The sequence below is a fragment of the Lepidochelys kempii genome, chromosome 2 (assembly GCF_965140265.1).
Source record: "Lepidochelys kempii isolate rLepKem1 chromosome 2, rLepKem1.hap2, whole genome shotgun sequence".
Classification (NCBI taxonomy): Eukaryota; Metazoa; Chordata; order Testudines; family Cheloniidae; genus Lepidochelys; species Lepidochelys kempii.
The window spans coordinates 154,737,343-154,763,229 of NC_133257.1; the positions used below are offsets into that span (position 1 = coordinate 154,737,343).

General features: G+C 41.2%; 2 protein-coding genes across 2 annotated transcripts in view; both read left to right on the forward strand.

Annotated features, from left to right (window-relative positions):
- The window catches only part of TMEFF1 (transmembrane protein with EGF like and two follistatin like domains 1), a 224,807-nt gene extending 220,448 nt beyond the window's left edge, over positions 1 to 4,359 (forward strand). The window contains exons 9-10 of the mRNA XM_073332493.1: positions 1,507 to 1,665; positions 3,199 to 4,359. Coding sequence (XP_073188594.1) covers positions 1,507 to 1,665; positions 3,199 to 3,283 — 244 coding nt within the window. The 3' untranslated portion in view covers positions 3,284 to 4,359. The remainder of the gene's footprint in view (positions 1 to 1,506; positions 1,666 to 3,198) is intronic.
- A 560-nt stretch (positions 4,360 to 4,919) lies between these two features.
- Positions 4,920 to 25,887, forward strand: part of CAVIN4 (caveolae associated protein 4) — a 29,919-nt gene continuing 8,951 nt past the window's right edge. Inside the window, exon 1 of the mRNA XM_073329473.1 lies at positions 4,920 to 5,327. Within this exon, the coding sequence (XP_073185574.1) occupies positions 4,920 to 5,327 (408 nt within the window). The remainder of the gene's footprint in view (positions 5,328 to 25,887) is intronic.

A 25,887-nucleotide genomic window follows, 5' to 3' on the forward strand; every position in this document is an offset into this window, starting at 1 on the left:
ACCAACGTGGTGCTTTCCTCTCTGTGCTCTTCAACCTCCCTCCCCTTGGCAGCATGGCTCAGTCAGGAGCATGCTCTTGTTGTCTTCTTCTCTATGGCTGTGCCCTGCATGGATTGAAAATTTGTGTTGCTCTGATCAGTACAAACATCCACTGAATTGCCTTTGAGAAATCGGCTGGTTTGCTTGGGGAGGATGCTATTTAGAGAACAGTGCTCCTGCTCTGCCTCCTACCAGCCTGTTCACACCCCTCCCAAATTTCCAGGGACTCCCTCAGGAGCACTGCTCACTTGTTTGAGGGTAAGTGGGGCAGCATGCTGTGTAGGACAAGTCTGTACTGTTTCCTACCTTCCAGTAAGGTTCTGATGGGGTGCTCTGTCCTGCCTGGACATTGACTAGTGCCTGTTACTGCACTAATCTTCCTGCATGGCTTTTGAGGGGGTGCCTGGTGCAGTCCTAGAATCATCTGACTTGTGAGCCAGGACTGTGGTCAGCCTTCCTGACCTTTCTATACAGTCTTCTGGGGAGCTAACCTGGCCTTTGTCTAGCACCTGCAGCCTGGAGTTCTGGCCTACTGGGTGTTTGGTGAGTCCAGGTTAAGAGGTGGCTGCGGGGAGAGCACTGGGGTAGGTTTGGGCTGAAACCCAACCATCCCGGTAAACCAGTTGATGTTGTTGGTGCCAGTTCTTACACAAGGGCCTCGCAGCATTCTGTTCCTCCAAACTCTACATGGTTTGTTCATCTCTGACAGGCATATTATAGTTATATACACACCTTCTTCCATAATATCATCATCTATTGTTCTCCATTGTTCCTCATCATTGTCTTTTGATTTGTGTTGTATATTCCTGTTTTGTTCCATGCACCCTGGTCCCTGACTGAGTTTTCTGGAGATCCTCTGCCCACGCGTTTTATCCCATCTATTAAATCTATCTCCCATTTATTGTTCCCTAACTTAGGCCCCAGTTCAACAAGGTACTTAAGCATGTACTTAACTTTAAGCACGTGAGCCGTCCCACTGAAATCACATTCTTAAAGTCTATGCTTAGTTCCTTTGCTGAACTGACACCAAGAAGCCTTACTAGGCAAAATTAGTTGTACTCGATGAAAGTGGAGGACATCCACTCTGTGCCTCCCTCTCTCCACAAAAGGAAAACCCAGGCTGCCTAAAAGCTTGCACTCTACTCAGCCTCCCCACGTCCTGCGTGACAGCTACAGTCCTGCTTGCTTCATCATTTTCAGAACTGGCTGAATCTCAGAGGAAATCCCTTGTGCTGCTCTCGCCCTCCAATCTCATCTGAGGTCACGGAAGTAGCAGTGCAGTGACAAGTGGGTTTCTTTCCTGCTGTCTCTATACTATCCTCCATCCTTTACATTATGTCCCAATTTTTCAAGTTTTCATCGATTCCTAGGCTTTTTGCCCTGTCCCTCAGATTACTGTTTTATCTACAGAATGATTTGCATATTGATAAGATCCATATTCCATGAAATATTCCTTGTCTCTTTCAGATGTGAATCAGGATATACTGGACAGCACTGTGAAAAGACAGACTTTAGTATTCTTTATGTTGTCCCAAGCAGACAAAAGCTTACACATGTCCTTATTGCAGCAATAATTGGAGCTGTACAGATTGCCATTATAGTTGCAATTGTCATGTGCATAACAAGGTAGGTAATTACAATAGCAATATAACACCACACATTTTTATGTATGTGTGATTATTTATTATAAATATATTTAGGAACTTGACCGTCCCGAAGCTCTATGTGCGTAACACACGTTCTAAAAAATACAGTGATCAAATACAGAATGATTAATGTGTCCAGACTGGTTACACGATGCCTCTGTATATCACAAAATGTAAATTAGTCCGGACAATAAACTACCCCTTCACACACAAATCACCGCTAGCTGCCCCCTTCCCCTCCACCAATCCCTGTGCCAAAAGTTGAAGAGAAAAAATGAGCTTTGCAATAGATCCCAAACATCAGCAAATTGTTTAGACCAGTGGTTCTCAAACTGTGGGTTGGGACCCCAAAGTGGGTTGGGACCCTGTTTTAATGGGGTCGCCAGGGCTGGCGTTAGACTTGCTGTGGTCCGGGGCCGAAGCCTGAGCCCCACCATGCAGGGCTGAAGCCAAAGCCCAAGGGCTTCAGTCCTCGGCAACGGGGTTCATGTTACAGGCCCCCTGCCTGGGGCTGAAGCCCTTGGGCTTTGCCCCTCCCCCAAACCCTCCTGGGCTGGTGGGCCTCGGGCTTTGGTTTTGCCCCCCACCCCCTCCCAGGACAATGGCGCTTGGGCTGGCTCAGTCCCCCATCCTGGAGTCGTGTAGTAATTTTTGTTGTCAGAAGGAGCTCGTGGTGTAATGAAGTTTGGGAACCGCTGGGTTAGACAAAAGTGGGAGCTACTTCCAGAGTAGAAGATACCTCATGAAAAACACCATGGCCCCTTCCCCCCACCAGAGGATGGGTTGGTTCAGGCCCCTCCACTGATCATAAATGCGGTGCTGACATATGGAGAAAGGGGCATCCCTCGGGTACCCAGCTGCTTAACCATTTAGGACTTTATTGGTTAAAGCCAACACCTTAAACTCCACCTAGAAATGAATATGCAGCTAGTGCTGTCTGTAGAGCACCAGTGCAATGTGCTGTCCATGTTAAGCTCCTCTTATGAAACGAGCAGCTGAATTTTGCACTTAGTTAAGTTTCCAAGATATCTTAAGAGAGAGCCCTGTGGACACGAGAGTTGACAAAGGCACAGATAACTGGAGTGAGGTCCAGATCCTCTTCTCGTCAAAGGCCTGAGCCCATAAGGCACTGAGCACTTTTCTGATCTAACAAAGCTCTTAAGCATGTACTCACTTTTAAATATGTGAGGCATCCCAGTGAAGTCAGTGGGGTTAATCACATGCTTAAATATTTTGTGGGATCAAGGCCAGAGTGCTTTCAGCCCTTGCAGGATCAAACTCCATATCCACATGAAAGAAATCTCTCCTGGCAACTGCTGCTACCACTGTAGTCAGGGATCTCATGGACCCTCCAAAGTACCAGCCTACCAAACCGCCGGTGCACTTCCCCAGTCAATGATGCTGATAGACACTCTGCCATTCTTGAGATTTTTGGTTAAAATCATGAATGCTGTTTTAAATATACAGAATAAGATTAAAATACATTTTCTTCTCCTTTTTAAAAAAAATACAGAAAATGCCCTAAAAACAACAGAGGACGTCGACAGAAGCAAAACCTAGGCCATTTTACTTCAGATACATCATCCAGGATGGTTTAACGTGATGATTTTTATACCTACATTGACCATGTGATGTACATTTTTATTATATCTTTTTTTAAAGAATGGAACTATTTATTTCAGAGGCCTTATTTTTGGACATTTTTAGTGTAGCCCTGTTGGTCTGTTGTATTCTGAAAGCATCAGCTCTAACAGCTAAGGACTGTTTTAGTAATTTTCTTTTTATGTTTTTGAATACCGTAGTTCATTTTCTGTATCTGTATCACATGGTTATATAATAGATTTGTGCTTTATTCATGGAATGTAATATTTTTGAGAACACAGACTTATTTCACCAATGGTTGTAGATAAAAAACAAAAATACGCCCACATTACCTAGCAAACAAGGCATGAACTAAAGGTAAAGATGTTTACAGCTTACTTTTCTTACGAAAAACTAGGAGACACTGTGTTTAAATACCGTAGATATTTAAATGTTTTTGAAAGTTCGTAACTGATTTTTTAGACACTGCCTATCGCATGAACTGTGAAGCTGTGTGCTGTGTGTAGTTGTAACATATTCATAAGATGTATTGGCTGGGTCTAAGCACTACCGTCTTCATAAATAATTCTGACACTTTATTTTTAAAACGTAAAAATATAAATTTCATAATCCAGTAGAGCAAATGGCATAGTTCCAAAGGACGTAGGTCTTGGTAGATTTTGGTATTGTAAAAATCTGTGTTTGAATAATCAAACTCACATGATTGGAATAAAGCCTACTTTATTGCTGTTAAAACTGCTTTAATACTTATTAAACTTTTTTTAAGACAATAGATGTTTTAACACCAACAAGACAGATTGTATAGTGTTTGTGATTTAAAAAAATTAAGTTAATTAATGACTAGTGCTCTTATATAGAATATTTTCAAGAGCTAAATAAAGTCCATCCAAGCTAGTCTGCTGGTTATAGTTATATTAATAGATTGTTAGTTGTTGTTTAAAAGATCCAGAGATAGAATGTGAGTAGGATGTGTTCAGCTGTTTAACATGTAGTTTAGGCTTTCAGAATTCTGCATGTAGGATTTAATAATTTGTTCAATAAAAAAGATGCTTTCAACATTTGAACTGGAGAAGCATGTCACAATACAGTGTTTTCATTATATTGCCTCTGCTTTAGTGTGTTTATTTGTTACTTGATTTTGTAGCCAGAATGATTTGAAAACTGCTCCTTTTTTTTTTTTAAATACACTCGTGTTTACTTTTGAAAACTGTCTGAATTCCCCCAAAGGAAATCGCTTCATTAAAATGAGAGCAACAGTAAATCTTAAATAAATATGTCAGTTGGCTTTCCTGCTTAATTAGTAAGTTGCTTAACTTTCCCGGATTAACACTAATAACTTCATTGGTACAGAAGTGTGACCCTTTAAATGTATGTTTCATTCCAGACATTGCTTCCTAATTTTAGAGGTTTCATATTGCAAAAAGTATCCAAATAATCATGGAGGGATAGTCTGTAGTTATAAATATTTGACCAACCTCCAGGGATGGAGTTTCACACCCTGCTCTGAACATCTCTGAAGCCAGCTGTCAAGCTTCTTGCACAGGTGCCAGAATTGTTTCCCTACGATTTGAACAGTCATCGTGGGGAGCATTTATACTTCAGTTCCTGTAAACCTGACTGAACACAGACAAAATGGATCACCATGAAGTTACCTCGGAGGCTGATAAAATCCACCAAAATCGTCTCTCAAATGTCACAGAAGATGAAGAGCAAGATGCTGCATATACAATTGTGACAGTCCTAGATAAAGTGGCTAACATTGTACACAGTGTACAGGAGAGCCAGAAAAGAATAGAAGAGCGACACAGAGAAATGGAGAATGCTATCAAGACCATACAGATTGATATTTTAAAGCTTGCCCAGACTCATGGCAATACAGGCTACACTGTTAACAAGTTGCTTGAGAAAACCTGCAAAGTTAGTTCCCACGTTAAAGAAGTGAGGGCACGTGTGGAAAAGCAGAGTGCTAATGTGCGAAAGGTTGAAGCAAAACAAGAGGAGATGCTGAGAAAAAACAAATTTCGGGTTGTAATATACCAGGTACGCATGCACTTTAATTTATTTTACCTTTGAAGTTTTGCCACAACCTTAATAGTTACTGGGTACTAGTTGTTTAACAAATCAAAAGACAGGTAACACAGTCTTCCCAGTGTAGGAGTTGTGTTATATGTTCTTTAAAATTGATTTCTGCCTCTCGGTGTCTTTCAACACGAACCCACTGATGGCAATTCACAGAGTCTATTATTAGTATTGGTTGGCTTCTCAGCCAGGAGTGTAAGATTAACTGCAGATCAGCAAGGACTATTTGTTGCCTATGTGGAAGGTTATATGAGGCAGGCACTGTAAATCTTGTCATGCTAGTCATGCCTGACAATCATCTGTTATTTTTTCACCATATTAGGTAGAAGTCCAAACAGCAAAACTATTTATGGAGGCTCCAGAATTTAGTCATTCCTTTAATGCTAAATGTAGTGTATTTTATTTGCAAAGTTATCAAGGTTTTTTGTAGCTGTGAAAAGTTTTTTCATGGTCTCAATTCATAGGAACAAATATTCAAAACTAAGTTCAGACCTGCACCCCCTTATCACACAAGCCGTCCTTTTGCGTGTAGTCTCACTGACTGACTGCTTTGGAAATACATGACTGAGGACTACTAACATGAGCAAGGTTTTGCAGGATCAAAAACAAATCATATATTTTTCTGACATTACGATTATTGTATAATGCTACTTGTTCTTGTAAATGAATAAATAGCAATTGTTCTTATTGTCTGAATGCAAGTGGCTTGTCCGTGTGGATCATACAAATACAAAAAAGTTAATCATGCTAGGGGAGTTATAAGGCTAGGCCACTTACTGGAAAATGCTGCAATACTAGGTGTTAAGGACTAGATCCTGTGAAGTTCTAAGCATGCTCCATCAAGCTGTCCTGGAGTGACACAGGAACATGAGTACCAACCTCTGGGCAGACTGCTAGGAAGTGGGGCACAAACCCCAAATTTTGTACTTAGATTTCACCAACCAATTATCCAGCGTAAACTCCTCAGGCTCTCTAACAGCCATAACATGGAGTCTCAGACCATCCCTTTGGGTACTCCAGTCTGTCTTGTCACCCAGATGAGCGGACGTATGGTCCCTGACACCAAGGATCACAGCAATGTTCAGGTTAATCCCAGTCCCAAAGGACCAGTCATTTACCCCAGGTAAAGACAATGCTTGCAGCCAATTGTATAATAAACTATCTAAAGATTTATTATATAGGAAAAGGAAATAAGAGTTCCAATCTTAAATTTAAAAAAACTAATTAAAGCTTTTCTATAATAAACAAGCTCCTTAGGTCCAATGCATATGAAGCACAGGGAATTTTTTGCTTATGCCTAGTGAGCCTTGCACCCCAGAGTCCAAGCAGCATAAAAGATACAGTTCCTCTTTGTTAGGGGTTTTTTATTCCCTTCCCTCCCTGTACTTTGAGATGCAAACTCAGCTGATGGGAAGAATTCACTTGCCAGACTCATCTCCATAGAGGGGAGAGTAAACAACAGACTCTTTTGTCCTCTTAAAGGTTCCATTCTAGTCCGTCTGGTGTTGATGGGCCTTCCTTGTCAGGCAGGACATAACTCCTGTTGGAGACCAGCATTTCACACTGGCTGTCTCCTGCCTGGTGATTTACAGTTACAGAGGCTTACAGTGCAAACACGCAGATATTACCTTGTAATGTGGGATAGGATACAGACATTATAAGTGAGATTAATGCCTGCAGCAGCTCACAAACATTCCATAAAGTCTAAACACATGCTTATCATTCTAATACCTGTGTTAACAGTACTAACACCCAGGTGAGCTAGACTGATTCCAGGTAGGTATTTGTCAGTGTTCAGTGGAGGCATGGGGATCTTGGCCTGAGCTGGCACCTGGTCTGCTAGCATCACATACTCGGCTCCTCTAGAATTCAGTGGGAACTGAAGGTGCTCAGCCCCTTACTAGGACCCTAAAAATTTTGTTTGTGTATATCATTTATCATTACGTAGTCTTTAAAATAGCAATGAACCCATACAAATAGCTTTTTTCGTTCGAGTAGACCCATGTCCGTGATTGGGAATATTCATCTGAGAAAAGTTATTCATGTGCATAAGTGTTTGTAGGCCCTGATTTAGCTTTTAAATTATTTGATTTCTAGTAAGAGGAGGTACTAGTCAAACCTCTGGTTAGCAATGAAAACAGTGCCGGTGGAAACTGATGATGGGGGGAGAAATGTCTAATTCAATACAAAACACAATGTTTATTTTTTCCCACAGACATGTTTGTTGTCATTTATTTTCAAATAGTTCATGAAAAAGTCTGTGGCAATGTCCTACCAGAGATTCACGCAGAACCATAAAAGACAACTGATGCTCTTTTTGCTGTCTCTTCTTATGCTTTTCATACAAAGGAGACTTTGCCGAGAGCCTCTGTGCATCCGATTTTCTTGAACAGAATTAGCATCTCGAATTATCCTCTTCACTCTTCATATTCCCATCCCTGTTTAGATCAGCTACAGCAAGAGTGGATTCCTCTTAGCACGGATAAAAAAGCTACAGTGACACAGCTGAAGCACTTCAGTGTAGACACTACTTATGCTAACAGGAGGGATTCTTCCATTGGCGTAGGTAATCTACCTCCTTGAGAGGCGGTAGTTAGGTCGAGGGAAGAATTCTGTCTACACAGGAACTTAAATTGGTTTAATTGCACCACTTGGGGTGTGGATTTTTCATACCCCTGACCAATGTAGTTAAATCGGTCTTTTCTAGTGTAGTCTCTCCCCCTCCCCCTGCACACACACACTCTTTAGCTAGTGGAAACTTCTCTTATTCCCGATCTGCTAATCCTTTTGGGATGCAACATTTATCACCTGGCTGGTGGGTGATAACTGTCCCCATTCCAGGAGCGTTAGAACAGAGGAACCTGCTAGGAGTGTATTGAAACTTTACACACTGCACTGGTGCAAGTCACTTTGTACAGCAATGCAGTGCTACTACACCAGGGGATTGGTCCAGTGCAACCACACTGATATAGTGCAACCACCCCCTCGCCCCCCACAAACCACTGCCAAGGCATTAATGGAGTAAAACTTCACTATAAGAGGAGTGACAATCCATTGACATGCACTGAAGGAATTTGGGACTTCCATGCTACTGCACTGTATGCTACATTGCACCGTAACTAAGTTCATGACTGAGTTGGATGTTGGAAGGGAAGACTTGGTCTACAGTGGAATTTTGCCTGAGAGGCATTAGGGATATTGTGAAGGACTGTGTGTAATGAGGGGAACGTGACTTACTTGTTTGGATCAATGAGTTTGTATTTCTGTAATGGCCTCTGTCAATCAGCACAGCAGGGTTCGTTTATAAAATGAACACAGAGAAAATTGCCCCAGTTAATTTTTCTTAGTTAATAGTTTTGATACTATTAATAGATTGATACAATTAATAGAGGCAGAAGCAGATTAGAGGATGCTGGCCTGGAAATGATTGTCCAAGAGCCCTTAATCCCTCACAAAAAAGAGTTGTAAGAGCCCTTATGCTAAATGGAGACCTAATGAGAATCTTTGACCATGGGAGTTAGGGAAATGAGAACAAGGGGTGGTTTACTAGACATTGTTAGAATTAGGGCTGAGAAAATAGCTGGGGGTTCAGTTGGCAATCGGGTTAGCAAACTGCATAGTGTAATTTGGCTCAGGTCAGTTGGAAGTAAAGCCGGTTCTCTTGCTGGCTTCACCTCAAACTTCCAATCAGAATGGAAACCTTCCAAACTCAATTCAAATGGGTTTGAGGCTCAATGTGAATATTTTTCACTGTTCTAGAGATGATTAATTTTTAAGCAGGCCATGTAATGGAGAGAGAGGCAGCCAGGTACCCCTGCCACCCAGACTGTTGTCATGGTTGAAGTCACAGTTTTAGTTCAAATTGGGGTACTGTGTGTCCTGTTGGTACTGCAGTAGTATAGGTTGGAGGGACACACAACAGAAAATGGAGAAGGAAAGGTAAGCAGTAGTCTCAGATAGTTTTGAGGAACAGCCCAGAGAAAGTGATGTTTGTCTGCAGTAAAGTGGTCTTTGGCTATTTTAGTCATTCCAGGTAAATAATTAAAAGATGGAATTAAAGTGTGTGCGTGCATGTTCATGCTTTGTTTTTTTCATTTTGAAGGAATCTGTTCCTTTTTTTTTTAGTTATCTCTTGGAACTCTCTGGTCGAGCTGGGAGTTACCTCAGGTGAAATTTTATTGTAATTTAGAAGTTGTAAGCTTAAAAGAGCCTAGGAACCAGTTAGACAAGGTGCCCGAGGTAATGGCTTTTATTTCAGTAACTAGTTACAAAGTCTAGCAGAAAAGATGTCCTATGAAAGGAATTCTGGATCTCACTCCTGGCTACCGCCTTTCACATTTGAAAATGCTTTGGCAAACAAAGTGGGCATTCCTAAAATGAGTTGGCTTTCATGTTTTTTTGGGTTGGCCTGCCAAACAACTTTGCATCCTTGTACCGCACAATAATTGATTCCTCTCCACCATGATCACATCACTACATACAGGGCACGGGCCTGGAATTGTGAAGAGGGTTGGTGAGTTGATTCATTGGGATACACTCCGAACCTACCTGACTCATTTACATGTATAGAAATAAAAATGTAAATGTGACATAGAATCATCAGGTCACCATAAAATTCCTGTTGCAGCTCGGTTGATTGTGTATGGTTGGCTGGACACAGGTCTGGCACCCAGATGACATGATGCTGCTGCTTTTGAGGTGCTCCAAGTACATTCCTTGAAAAATTAAGGTTTTTTTAAAGAGACAATTGTCTAACTAAGCCGATGAATGTGGTTCTAGCTTGGTCCCCAGACACTGCAGGGTATGGTGTGCATTCTAGTGAATTTTAGCACTTACACTGTGCTTTGCAAACTTTAACTATTTACTCTTCATATTACTTGTGTGGCATAGGTGACAATATAATCCCATTTTACAGATGGGGAAACTAAGAAAGAAAAGTTAATTGCCTTAGCTAAAACCACAGAGAGACTGTGTCAGAGCAGAGCTGTAGCAAAGGAATTGCCTTCAGGGCCATCCTTAGTCCACTAAATCAGGTGGTTGTTCACACTTCTGAGCGGCCCGCACCTGTTGTGGCCAACAGCCAAGTTGGCTCTTCAGTAGCACAGCTAGGTCAGTCAGCTGTGAGTGAGCCCTAGAGTCATCAGTGGCATCTCCGGATACTGCCCCCCACAACTGTGAACTGGCCCGTGGCCCTCCTAAAACACTGGAGGCAGAGAGGGAGACCATGAATAACCTGTGCTCCTTAGGAAAAAGCAGTTACACCCTGTCAATGCTGGAGTGATAAATTTACCCTTTCGGGGATATGTTTACAAGGAAAGAAGCTTGAAATTGAAGGGGGGGTGGGAAAGGATGAGATTAGTCTGATCATTTATATCCCTAAAAGGCGGCTCATGGCTATGAACTTCATGGGCTCTGTTCAGATGGGATTATAAACCTGACTCCATGTATTTTCTGAACCAGTGTAATCAGACTTACCCAGATTTGCTGTTCTTCTGTGATGGTGTGAACTAGGGTGAGTTAATAATCCTCCTAGAGCCAACATAGACTTTCCCTATCCGGGAAAATGAAGCAGTGAAAACAGCTGATCTAAATTTGCATTTGTATGGGACCTGTTTTCAAAGTTTTGCTTGGGTTTGGCCTGGAAGGCACCAGAATATTGTAGTTAGATGATCACCCTCCATTTCCTATGCCACTTCCCCAAATCATGAGACAGCCTAGATAGTGATTTATCCATAGCAATTGTGGCTGATCATTATAAAAGTCTCCTTGGTGCTTATCCTTTTGTGCTCACTCCACACTGGGGAATGGAGTTCTACTTCCCTGTAACTGACCTTGCCTTTCAGGATGAGTAGCTTCTGATTTAACTCTATAAGCCAGTGAAGACTCCTGATGTCATTTTCTTCCATGGGTGTTACAGGACTGAAGTTGCTCAAACCAGCACATTTTCAGAACTGGGGAAAATCTGAGCTCATCAATAGCATGTTACAGACTTTTAGTGGTTAGCAACAGCACCCTGGTGTACTTAATAGATCTGCATCTCTTCCAACTGTATCTAGTCTGCAAGAACCGTACCTTTTGTTATTGTGGGCCAGGACTGAAAGCAAGTTATTAGCAAAGGTCCTGTTTTATCATAGCACCTCCTGTCTGGACCCTGTCTCTGCCCCTTCTCACACATGCAGATGTTCTTTGTATCTACATTTAAAAGAGGCTGTCTAGGAAATTGCATATTTTGAGCTACTAATGACAAATTCACAGGGTTCCCTTTGCTGACACCCACTTAACATGGAACCTCCTAAGGGGTACCTACTGGACTTTCAGGGACTCCTTCAGAGGTACTGATTCACAGGCTTACTTGTTTAGCAAACTTTAAATGTGCCTCAGATGAATACACAGCTTCCTTTTGGGGCTGCAGCTGCCCTTTACATCATTCAGAAGCTGTCCCAAGGAGTGGATGAGATGGGAGATGCTCAGAATGACATTGTACAGTTGTCTAACTTCTTGATCACTGAGTTCTCATTGGATCACTCTAGTCAGTTAATGAGAGAATGGATTTCTAGATGAGATGAGGTGGGTGAGGTAATATCTTCCATTGTACCAACTTTGGTTGGTGTAAGAGAGAGAAGCTTTTGAGGTACACAGAGCTCTTCTTCGGGTCTGGGAAGATGCTCAGTGTCTCAGCTAAATACAAGGTCAAACAGCTGGTTTAGCAGAAGTAGTTACAGAGTAGCAGCTGTGTTAGTCTGTATCCGCAAAAAGAAAAGGAGTACTTGTGGCACCTTAGAGACTAACCAATTTATTTGAGCAGAAGCTTTCGTGAGCTACAGCTCACTTCATCGGATGCCTGCTGTGGAAAATACAGTGGGGAGATTTATATACACAGCGAACATGAAACAGTGGATGTTACCATACACACTGTAACAAGAGAGTGATCACTTAAGGTGAGCTATTACCAGCAGGAGAGCCGGGGAGAGGAGAACCTTTTGTAGAGATAATCAAGGTGGGCCATTTCCAGCAGCTGACAAGAACGTGTGAGGAACAGTAGGGGGGGAAATAAACATGGGGAAATAGTTTTACTTTGTGTAATGACACATCCACCTGTGCATAACCACTTTTTACAACAGGGATGTTAATGGGTCTCTTCACCTTGAATGGCCCCTTGCAACATGTGCTAACTACCTATGCTAAACGTTCGACCTAGTATTTAGCTGTGACATTCTGAGTAGCTGTCCCAGACCTGAAAAAGAGCTCTGTGTAAGAGGGAAAGCTTGTCTCTCTCACCAGCAGCAGTTGGGCCAATAAAAGATATTACCTACAACAACACTGAGGGCATGTATGTGGTTTGGGTTAAATTGGTGAACCCCTGTCAGAATTTAAGGAACAGGGATTGTAGCTGAAGCTTTATGAAAGTAGAATGAGGGATTTACTGTGCTGGCCAAGCTAAGCACCTTTTCATTATGTAAGAACAATTCCACATGCCAGCTGTAGCATTTTCCCCCAGAATGGCATATTTTTTGGTCTTATGAGCAGAAGAGTTTATTCAGCACGTACTTTATGGGGTGAACTCACATAGGTGCCCTTAAGAAATAATCCTATTTCGCTTCTATTTGAACAGACTTGGCCTGAGGGCAGAGATTTTAATTCCAAATCTGCAAAACTACAGCAAGATCACGTGTGATTTAGTCCCATGCTTGCAGTGAAAGAGTGACACTTTTACAAAATGATGGGATGCTTTGTAATTGGGTAGTCACCAGAGGCTAAGGATTGACAGAAGGGTTAATTGCAAGGGGGCTTTAGCAGTAACATAAATTGTTTGATGCTAAGGACACTTTTTGGTCAATGGACAGGTTGTTATGGTAATTTCTGTTAACCAGCTGGCTACATGGTTAATGGGTGTATTAATAGGCATGAGGGTGATGTGGTGTTTTAGCGATTTACTTTGGGCATTGCTTTGAATAATGTACAGTCAATTTAAAATGTAAATTCCTAGGCTGTGATATTGTTTTGATTTTGTTTCTTGTCTACAAGCTGCAGATTGTTTGCAGGCCTTCCCAGTGAGGGTATTTTTGTTATTCTTCATCACGTATCAAACATTTCTAGGTTGTTTCTTTTACAAATCAGTTGTCAGCCACCACTCAGTCAACAACCCTGGCACTGGACTGCCTATTGCCTGATTTGTGTTCCAGCTTCAGGAGTGTGAGGGGTTTATTTATCCCATTTGCAATTGTTAAACATTTTTCACATGAGTATTCCCCACATCATGTAGGCTCAGGGTGACAGGTCACTGGCACGTTACTTTGCACTGAGCAACACAATAAAATGACATAATTCTGTATTTTTGTCTGTTTTGCCTGTAGTTTTGGTATAAGGATGTTCTGACTTTGAGGAGGTTGAGAGTATTTTGGCTTGTAATGGTTATTATATTTTTCAGAATAGATTCTGGAGCTGAAGGGATGTCATGCTATTTGTTATTTTGTTTTTTCTTTGTTTTTATTTTTATTTTCTGTACTTTTTTATCATTTTTCTAACTTTTTACTTGGGGCTGGGAAATGAGTGGGAGCGTTATGAGTATTGATCATTTTAGTTTTAACGTGCAGTCTGAAAAGTGACTGTAAATAAATGGTTTTCTGGAGTTTCGTGGTATTGGCTCAATTATTTCTGGATCAGATGTTTACAAAGAAACAGATGGTCTTTTTTAACTGCCAGCCCGGCAAACTCAGTCTGGGTGCTGAGAGACAAACCTAGTGCACCTATTTAGAATTTTTTAATTCATTGAAGTCATTTCCATTTCTCCCAGTAAAAAATGACCAATTTTTCATTATTTTTGTGTTATTTAAATTACATTCTTTTATCAAATCATCACTGAAATCATTGTGTGTTTTTCATTTACTAAAAATCCATTCTTCAGTCAACAAAAATTTTCAGTAACTGTTTTGACAACATATTTTTTATAAAAATTTATATTAAAAAGTGGCAAAAAAGGTACAAAAATGAAAATTGTTGAAAAAGTCAATAGTTTTGAACAAAACATTTTGTTTTTTAAAAAATGTCATTTTTCTGTGGAAAACAAACATTTTGCATTCAAAAAAATTTGACCAGCTCTATAAACCAGGCACTTTTCACCTCCTGGAGAAGATTATGGAATTGAACCTCTGGCTAGGTAAGTAGTGTCAGGTAGAGAGTTTTGGGGAATGTTGGTCCAGCTTTTATGGGGAGAGTGGGGTTGTTTAATTTGGATGGCCTCCACCTCAATCTCCTTGGGGACAGGCTGACTCGTTTAGTCAGGAGGGTGTTAAACTAATAGCAAAAGGGGAGGATAAAAAGAGGCAAACTATGAGAATTCAGTGAGCACAAAATCAAGATATTGGAAAAAAAATTAATTAAGGAACAAAAGGCAGGAAACGAAGAAATTCTTGAATTGCCCAGACACCAATTACTAGGAGCCTGAGTAATAAACAAGAGGAATTGGAATTGCTCATGGATGGGCATAAATTCAATGTTGTTTGTATTACTAAAATGTGATAGGATGATTCGCACTCCTGGAATGTTAAAATAAATGTTATAACCTATTTAGGAAGGAATAAGTATGGAAAAGTGGGAGAGGGAATGGCACTCAACAGGTCTCTCTACATTTACAGGGGTGTGTAGCGTACAGACACAGCATGCCCAGCTAGCAATGTAAACAGTGAGGCACTATTTAGGTGAGCAGGGTAGAGACACGCCAGTATTACAGGGTGTGGACCCTACACAGTTCTCTACCTGCCCAAACAGTGTCTCCCATGTCTACCCTGCTAGTCTACTGCCTTCCCACTGCCAGAGCCTTTTCCCACCACAGTGAAAGGCTCCAGCCACAGGAAGCTGCCAGAGCCTTTTCCTGCTGCCTCCCCCACCCCTTGCCAAAGCCTTTCACTGCCACCTGAAGATACAGGTACCTGACACATCGCTACAAGGAAAGACAAGGCCTATGTCAAAAATGGCTTTATCTGTTTCCTAGTTACACTGACAACTTGTTGGGTGAACTGCTGGTCCCATTGAAGTCAATGGAAATGTCGTCGTTAATGGGGGGCAGGTTTTTATTCTTTTTGTATTATGGTATGTCTAATAAACTCAAGGTTTGAATTTAGGCTCAAGCCTAACCCTCCTTCCATCGACACACAAATTGCACTAATCCAGGGCTTGCACCCAGGGTCACAGGACCCCATGGATGTACTGGGTCGAGCAGGGACCCAGGATTCAAGCTCTGTTGCTCTGTAGTGTAGACACAGCCCCTCTGGACTTGTGCTGTGGGTGTTCAGCAAACGTATCCCACAGACCAGCTTTCCTTGTCCTCAAGTTTGACGGACAGACAAGTTTTCCCACACTGCACTGTCAACAAAAGGCTAGAGCAACCACATTTTGGTAGAGTGCTAGGAAGTCTGGGAAATGGGTGTTTGGACTCAGGCTTGCACAATGCAGTGTAGGCACTGGAGTTCCAGGGTTTAACAATTCCTAACCTAAAGTTACAGATGAACGTAGACGCGCCAGTCCTAGGTTAACAACCCAGGGTCTGCTAACTCAGGTTCTACTAACCCTGGGCTTACACTGCACTGTAGCCAGACCCTTAGTTTCCTCGTATGTAAAATGTGACATATTATTCCAAAGAGCTACTAGAGGGTGGATGGGATGGATTGAAATGGAAAGATGATCTAGACAAGAGACTCATTTCCCTGGGGCTTTTTTGTATAGACTTGAACACCTTATGTCCGTATGAAACAATATCTTAATGTGTTTATAAACCAGTGGTAACATTATCACCCCCTTTTATTGGATGCTTGCAAGTTTGTGCAACAATCACCATTTGGGTGGACATTTTCCATGTCTGGTCTCTGCTCACATGTGTATTTTTGTCTGGCAAGATCGAACAAAATGGTTCAGTTGCTTGTGAAAACAAGGGCAGTGGGGGAAAAAATCAGATTGTCTCCTTATTTAAAAAAATAAGGAAAAAGCTTCTTTTTCGAAACAACAACAACAACAAAAAACATTGCAGCCAAAATAGTTGCAGCGGCACAGGAGCTAGCAAACAGAGCTGTAAACAGGGGAGTTTGAGTGGGAGTTTGAAAGGGGAGTTTGTCTTGTGGTGCTTGTGTGGGGTTTGGTTTTGCTGTGGGTGGTGGTGTTTTGGTGTGGTTTGTGTTTCCCAGATTAACAGGATTTAGGTGGGAAGGCTATGACAGATACAGAGGCGGCAGTGGGAGTGACCCATGTAGCAGAAGACACAATGAAGATGACTGGATGTGGAAGCTGTGGTATGTACATGATCCTGGAGGGGGCACCTGGTAAGAGTTTTCTCTGTATGAAATGCCGTCTGATAGAGCTGATGGAGGAAAAGATCCGAGGTTTGGAGATGCAGGTGGAAAGTCTGGTAGAGTTTAGGAAGGAGTTTGAGCAGATTATGGAGCAAGGACATGAGGTATCTGAAGGGAAAAGCTCAGACTTGCAGATGGAAGCAGGACTAGGGAATTCTGAGGGGAGACTGGGGTGAGGAAAGTGGTCAGTGGAAGCATGTGACTAAAAGAACTAGGCAGAGGAAAAGACAGGCTAGTGAAGGAGAAATAGAGCTTAAGAACAGGTTTGCAGAGTTGGAAAATGAAGAAGGGGCTCAGCAGGTAGTCACTGAAGGTGGAGGGGCAAGGAAGAAGAGAAGAGCAGCTAGTCCTATAGGAAAAGGGGAAGAGTTAATGGAGATTACACCAAATATGAGCCCCAGGAGGATACAGGATGGGTTAAAAAGGATTACAAGGGAGAATGGGACTGGAAAGAACTTGCAGCCAGAGGGAACAGAGGATAGACTGGAGAATAGCACCGTCACTAGGAAAAGGCAGGTCTATGTGATTGGGGACTCTTTACTGAGAAGAATAAATAGACCTGTAACTAGAGCTGATCCGGAAAATAGGAGGGTGTGCTGTCTTCCAGGTGCTAAGATACGGGATGTAGACCTGAGGTTGAAAAGGATTCTAAAGGGAGCGGGAAAGAATCCCCTAATTATCCTTCATGTGGGAACAAATGATACGGCTAGATTCTCGCTGGAAAGTATTAAGGGAGACTATGCTAGGCTGGGGAGGACGCTTAAGGAAATTGAGGCTCAGGTGATCTTTAGTGGGATTCTGCCTGTTCCTAGAGAAGGGCAACAAAGGCGTGACAAGATTATGACTATCAACAGATGGCTTAGGCAGTGGTGGTATAAGGAGGGCTTTGGGATGTATGGCTGCTGGGAGGCGTTCATGGATAGAGGACAGTTCTCTCGGGATGGACTTCATCTGAGTAGGGAAGGAAATAGACTTCTAGGATGGAGGCTGGCACAACTGATTAAGAGAGCTTTAAACTAGGAATTTGGGGGAGATGGTTGGGAGATGTCCAGGTAATCTCCACTCCAGAATTTAGCATTGAGTGGAAAGAAAATGAAGTAAGAGTGGATACAGCCATAGGTAGGAGGAAGGGCAGTGTAGATACAAGTCTAATAGGTTATACTGGTAGTAAAATAACCTTGCCTAATAGGGTACAGAATGTGAGTGAGGCCAAACAGCAAAAATTAAGATGTTTGTATACAAATGCGAGGAGCCTAGGTAACAAAATGGAGGAACTAGAGTTACTGGTGCAGGAAGTGAAACCAGATATTATAGGTATAACAGATACCTGGTGGAATAGTAGTCATGACTGGGCTACAGGTATTGAAGGGTATGTGCTGTTTAGGAAAGACAGAAATAAAGGTAAAGGTGGTGGAGTAGCATTGTATATCAATGACGAGATAGAATGTAAAGAAATAAGAAGCGATGAAATGGATATGACTGAGTCCGTCTGGGCAAAAATTAAATTGGGGAAGAAAACTATTAGAGCCTCCCCTGGGATAGTGATTGGGGTGTGCTATAGACCACCAGGATCTAATTTGGATATGGATAGAGCCCTTTTTAATGTTTTTAATAAAGTAAATACTAATGGAAACTGTGTGATCATGGGAGACTTTAACTTCCCAGATACAGACTGGAGGACGAGTGCTAGTAATAATAATAGGGCTCAGATTTTCCTAGATGCAATAGCTGATGGATTCCTTCAGGAAGTAGTTGCTGAACCGACTAGAGGGGATGCCATTTTAGATTTGGTCTTGGTGAGTAATGAGGACCTCATAGAAGAAATGGTTGTAGGGGATAATCTTGGCTCAAGTGATCATGAGCTAATTCAGTTCAAACTGAACAGAAGGATTAATAAAAATAAATCTGCAGCTAGAGTTTTTGATTTTAAAAGGGCTGACTTTCAAAAATTAAGGAAATTAGTTAGGGAAGTGGATTGGACTGAAGAATTTATGGATCTAAAGGTAGAGGAGGCCTGGGATTATTTTAAATCAAAGCTGCAGAAGCTATCGGAAGCCTGCATCCCAAGAAAGGGGAAAAAATTCATAGGCAGGAGTTGTAGACCAAGCTGGATGAGCAAGCATCTTAGAGAGGTAATTAAGAAAAAGCAGAAAGCATATAGGGAGTGGAAGAAGGGAGGGATTAGTAAGGAAAGCTACCTTATTGAGGTCAGAACATGTAGGGATAAAGTGAGACAGGCTAAAAGTCAAGTAGAGTTGGACCTTGCAAAGGGAATCAAAACCAATAGTAAAAGGTTCTATAGTCATATAAATAGGAAGAAAACAAAGAAAGAAGTGGGACCGCTAAAAACTGAGGATGGAGTGGAGGTCAAGGATAATCTAGGCATGGCCCAATATCTAAACAAATACTTTGCCTCAGTCTTTAATAAGACTAAAGAGGATCTTAGGGATAATGGTAGCGTGACAAATGGGAATGAGGATATGGAGGTAGGCATTACCATATTTGAGGTAGAAGCGAAACTCAAACAGCTTAATGGGTCTAAATCGGGGGACCCAGATAATCTTCATCCAAGAATATTAAAAGAATTGGCACAAGAAATTGCAAGCCCATTAGCAAGAATTTTTAATGAATCTGTAAACTCAGGGGTTGTACTGTATGATTGGAGAATTGCTAACATAGTTCCTATTTTTAAGAAAGGGAAAAAAAGTGATCCGAGTAATTATAGGCCTGTTAGTTTGACATCTGTAGTATGCAAGGTCTTGGAAAAAATTTTGAAGGAGAAGGTAGTTAAGGACATTGAAGTCAATGGTAAATGGGACAAAATACAACATGGTTTTACAAAAGGCAGATTGTGCCAAACCAACCTGATCTCCTTTTTTGAGAAAGTAACAGATTTTTTAGACAAAGGAAACGCAGTGGATCTAATTTACCTAGATTTTAGTAAGGCATTTGATACCGTGCCACATGGGGAATTATTAGTTAAATTGGATAAGATGGGCATCAATAGGAAAATCGAAAGGTGGATAGGGAATTGGTTAAAGGGGAGACTACAACGGGTCCTACTGAAAGGTGAACTGTCAAGCTGGAGGGAGGTTACCAGTGGAGTTCCTCAAGGATCAGTTTTGGGACCAATCTTATTTAATTTTTTTATTACTGACCTGGGCACAAAAAGTGGGAGTGTGCTGATAAAGTTTGCGGATGATATAAAGCTGGGAGGTATTGTTAATTTAGAGAAGGACAGGGATACCCTACAGGAGGATCTGGATGACCTTGTAAACTGGAGTAATAGTAATAGGATGAAATTTAATAGTGAGAAGTGTAAGGTCATGCATTTAGGGATTAATAACAAGAATTTTAGTTATAAGCTAGGGACGCATCAATTAGAAGTAATGGAGGAGGAAAAGGACCTTGGAGTATTGGTTGATCATAGGATGACTATGAGCCACCAATGTGATATGGCTGTGAAAAAAGCTAAAGTGGTCTTGGGATGCAACAGGAGAGGTATTTCCAGTAGGGATAAGGAGGTTTTAGTACCGTTATACAAGGCACTGGTGAGACCTCACCTGGAATACTGTGTGCAGTTCTGGTCTTGTTGGATCATATTAAAGAAGTTCTGTATTAAAATCACAAATGAGTTTGATTCCCCAGAGTTTAAATTCCAGGGTATTACTAATTAAGAGGTCTCTTGGTTTTTGGTACTGTTTCTCTCCCTCTGTGTGAAACTTGCAAGCTGCTAATTGTGTTAGTACATTCTAAGACAGAGTCTGTTCTCAAAGCAATTCACAGAGAGAGAGACTCAAAGCAATACTCTAACAACAGAAACAGCACCCAGAGACTCCCCACCCTTTTGTTGTATTAACAATTGTGATTAAAATAGAGATAGAGGATGTATGTGGATGGATGCTTGGTGTGGATAATAACTGAATGATCAGGGAGGTGCCAGCCTAAGAATCCAGTGTCCATCGGCTGAAGAAGGCGTCAAGTGGAAATAACCAGAGGACCCCCCCGGAGGGCAGACTGGAATCCACCCAACAGCCTCAAGAATGGGAGAACCAAAGAACAAGATAACATCTTGGAGCCGTCAGGAATGTGCTATCTGCTGATTGATTCAGCAACAGCATGATGAAGCAATTCCCATAGACTGCCATAGGAAGAAATTCCTATAAAAATAGACTCTAAAAAGTGAGAACTTTGGGGTCTGATTCTGCAAACCAACTTCCAGGAGCATCAGATGAGCATCTGACAAGGCCCTGCTCCCTCCTCATGTCCAGGCCACCTGGCCAGTGACTTGGCATGAGCAACTCTAAGGCTGGTAACTATGATAACAACCTTGCAGAACCTGTGTGTGTGTGTGTGTATGTTTGTATGAATGAATGAATGTGAGAATAAATTTGAGATTGAATGGAATGTTATAACTATAACTAACTGCTTACTATGATTCTTTCTGTATTCACAATAAATGTGGTATTTTGCCTTTTTCCCTTTAATAAGATCCTGCTGGTTTTTATTTTATTGGTACAACATTTTGGTGGAGAATTGCGAAAGGGGGAATATTGGTAAAAAACCTCAGTTATTGTAAATATTGGTGTGCACACCGCCAGCTCTAGTGAGCTAGGCATTTCTATTAGGTTAACCAGACCTGCTGGCCTCCGAGAAGGTAGCAGGGGACCTGCTGGCCTCCGAGAAGGTAGCAGGAAAAACAGATTAAACCAGACCTGCTGGCCTCTGAGAAGGTAGCAGGGGACCTGCTGGCCTCCGAGAAGGTAGTAGGGAAAACAGATTAAATCAGACCTGCTGGCCTCCGAGAAGGTAGCAGGGGACCTGCTGGCCTCCGAGAAGGTAGCAGGGAGAAATAGGTAAACTGGACCTGCTGGCCTCTGGGAAGGTAGCAGGGGACCTGCTGGCCTCCGGGAAGGTAGCAGGGGAAAAACGCATAGATTAAGCTATGATTTCAGAATCTAGGCTGTGTCACTTGCTAAGTAATACCAGCAGTGACAAAGAGATTGAAATATCCATGTTAAGATGTTTAAAAGAAAACAGGGTGAGCCAGTACTAGAGGGAGGAATGGAGTCAGAAGGAACTCCAACCTCACCTTTTGTTAAAGAAATTACACCTTTTAAACAAATCCTTCAAAAATTTGGGCACAGTCCTTGGACTAAACAAGCCCTAGCTGATGTCTGCACTATTTCGGACCTAGAGGATAGATTGGCTCAGTATATCCTCATATACAAACCTTCTAGTGCTGCCAAAAGAGATGCAGCAGCAATTTGGTTGTTGTGGGAGGCATGTAAGGATTCTTCCCTCCGCTTGTCTTCATGTAAAGAGGAAAAGGCACAAATGGAAAAGGGAGCAGACAATTGGAAGGTGCTGGCTACAAATATCCAAAGCCAGCTGAAAATAGTGAAAGAGGCACTCCAGGAATACAAAAAGAGTGAAAAAGTTAACTCTGCAGAGGCTGGAGGGAGGCAGGTAAAGGGGGAGAAGGTCCTATGTACGGCACCCCCAGGCATAATTACAAAGAGAAAAGAGAGTAAAAAAAAAAAAAAAGTTAACTCTGCAGAGGCTGGAGGGAATTAAGCAGTTAAACTTTGTATTTCACCCAAACAACTTTTAACCGAAAATGTTAAAAAGGAAAAGTGTTAGAGCATTCTTGGTTTCTTTGCAGCCATTCTGAAAGAAAAATGGGCCCTTTTCCAAAGGAATGTCTGTAAATTAGCCAGGCAAAAATAAACTATCTGATTAAAATCATTTGACTGGACAATTTAGTCAAATTTGCTAAAAGAACATAAGAGGGTTCTATTGGAACTTAACTGCCTCAAATGTATAAAGGGAATGTAAGATGTAAAAAACAGAGCAGTGTGGAAGGGATGTTAAGGAAAAGAAAATGTGTATGTATCTATCTGTGTGTGTGTAAATATGTAAAGTTCTAAGGACCAGTTTGTTTTGTTTTTGTTTTAAATAATGCCACTAAAAATCCATTTGACTCTTTAATTCAAAGTTGCAAAACTGACAGACCTTTTTGCTAGACACAGGTAATTAGTGTTGTTTGGCTCTGGGATTTGGCATTTAACCCTTAAAAGGTAACTCAATGCTTTACAAAATTTAAAATGTTTTTAAGTTGTGGCTGCAGCAGGGCAGTCAAAATCAGGAGAATATAAAAAAAAAAATTTGGATTCTTTTTGTTTGTTTTTTGTTTTTGTAACAAAATAGCAGATGAGAGTTGTAGTAAAAAAAATTAAAAAAGACAGTGCCTCTCTGAAGCAACAGCAGGGGTGAGGTGCACAAAACAAAAAGAAGCAATGTTAGAAACACTGAGTCTTAAAATGGCTCTGAGTAATCAGACTGTCACTTTGATAAAGGTACATGAAAACTCTGTAAGCAAAAAAAGAAATAGTGACACCTTATGTAAAAATGGATCTGGATAATGTTATAGAAGTTAAACTATGGAAGGAATGTGCATTTGCCCCAGAACATGTGCAGGGTATATTGTAGAAGGGGCAAAAGAAATGCAAACATACCATGCTACTTAATTAAAATGCTATTAGGGCTCCAAAGGGAGCCACAATAGGTTGGGTTTTCTTTTTCAGATTGCTGTGTGTTTTGGAAGCAGAAGTTAAAAGTAATCAAAACTCTGGTGAAAGTTGATTGTGTCCCTTTTAAGATAGAGTCTCTGAGCTGCTGATGGCTTTAAATCCAAAAGCAGGAAGTTTCTGTGAAAATGCAAATTACCTAAATGATAAAGGAAGGAAAGAACTAGCAGCACAAAGGAGCTGCAGATAAAGGACATACCTGGTCAGCAAACAAATTGTCTAAATAAAAGGCATGGGATAACAAGATAATTTTAATACATTTAATGATAATAAGTATCCCTGTAACAACGTATAGTGTGTATGATTTTTGGAAAAATCCTTTAAGGTCGTATGGTAATGATGCTTCTCAGTTATTACCTGTAAATACAACTTAAAGCTTAACACAGCAGGAAAAACATTATAAACTTGGTCTGCTGTATAAGAAGGAAAACTCAGTGATTTAATGACTAAACAGTGGGATAATTTCCCCATAACCCTTAAAAGATAAAAGCCTTTGAAACCTGGCCTGCCTATAGAACAAAAACAGGAAAATATGGGGGCAATTTCTCTGTTTTGCCTGCAATCAGCAAGGGTATTTGTAAAAGAAATATTTTAAGCAATAATCTGCCACCCCAAAAGGGGTAGAAACATGTTCTTTTTGTCTTTCAGAAAATCAGGAAAAGCTGCCAGCTGAAAAGCAACCCAATACCATGAATCTACTGTCACAATAGAAATTGTGTTCTGTGTTCTATGTTTTGTCTTGTGTTTTCTGTTGTTGCTAGCACTGTTGTGTGTTTAAAAAAAAATACTGAAGACCTGCAGGAACTTAAAAATAAATTAAGCTTTCTGTCCCAGCTACAGGACAGCCTGATACAAAAACAAGTACATGCCAATGTAGACTTGGTCCAAATTGGTCTGGGTAACCTAAAAGGCCAATGGAATCTTTAGTAATGGCTTAATACTACCACATGGCTTATCCATAAGAAAAAAAAATATTAGAAATAGGAAACTACACAGCCATAGCTATGGGATGCACTGAAATGCAGATACTTGCACTAGCTACTTTGGAACACAAAATGTTCTGGGTCATATTGGGAAATATTAAGGGTTTGATGCATTTGTTAAAAAAGAAAGAGATCATTGTTTGACACTTATCAATATGAATGGATGCAATATGTTTCCACTATTGTAAACCAGACTTGTTAATGGGAGAAATTGTTGTCAAAATTGCACACCAACAGTCCCTGGAGGCAAAGGTGTTGAAGGTTAACCCACTCCCCATATTACACATGGGATCCTTTTGGCTACCCTGGACCTTGAGCCAGTGAGCTGGGGAGGGAGGGAAGCTATTGGACACTAGAGGTTGTACCGAATGGACTCCTCAAAAGTGGGTGTGCCTCACCTTGCCTGTTGCCCCAGAACCTTATAGTAAAGATACATCACTAGGATCATGTATGTGGCATGAATTGGAATCACAAACTCAAATTGCCTCACAGTACTTTCTCTTGAATAGGCTACATAGAAAGTGACACTGACGATTATAAATCTTAGTGTCAAAAGGGGGATTATGTTGGATCATATTAAAGAAGTTCTGTATTAAAATCACAAATGAGTTTGATTCCCCAGAGTTTAAATTCCAGGGTATTACTAATTAAGAGGTCTCTTGGTTTTTGGTACTGTTTCTCTCCCTCTGTGTGAAACTTGCAAGCTGCTAATTGTGTTAGTACATTCTAAGACAGAGTCTGTTCTCAAAGCAATTCACAGAGAGAGAGACTCAAAGCAATACTCTAACAACAGAAACAGCACCCAGAGACTCCCCACCCTTTTGTTGTATTAACAATTGTGATTAAAATAGAGATAGAGGATGTATGTGGATGGATGCTTGGTGTGGATAATAACTGAATGATCAGGGAGGTGCCAGCCTAAGAATCCAGTGTCCATCGGCTGAAGAAGGCGTCAAGTGGAAATAACCAGAGGACCCCCCCGGAGGGCAGACTGGAATCCACCCAACAGCCTCAAGAATGGGAGAACCAAAGAACAAGATAACATCTTGGAGCCGTCAGGAATGTGCTATCTGCTGATTGATTCAGCAACAGCATGATGAAGCAATTCCCATAGACTGCCATAGGAAGAAATTCCTATAAAAATAGACTCTAAAAAGTGAGAACTTTGGGGTCTGATTCTGCAAACCAACTTCCAGGAGCATCAGATGAGCATCTGACAAGGCCCTGCTCCCTCCTCATGTCCAGGCCACCTGGCCAGTGACTTGGCATGAGCAACTCTAAGGCTGGTAACTATGATAACAACCTTGCAGAACCTGTGTGTGTGTGTGTGTATGTTTGTATGAATGAATGAATGTGAGAATAAATTTGAGATTGAATGGAATGTTATAACTATAACTAACTGCTTACTATGATTCTTTCTGTATTCACAATAAATGTGGTATTTTGCCTTTTTCCCTTTAATAAGATCCTGCTGGTTTTTATTTTATTGGTACAACAGTCTCCCATGTTTAAGAAGGATGAATTCAAACTGGAACAGGTACAGAGAAGGACTACTAGGATGATCCGCGGAATGGAAAACTTGTCTTATGAAAGGACACTTAGGGAG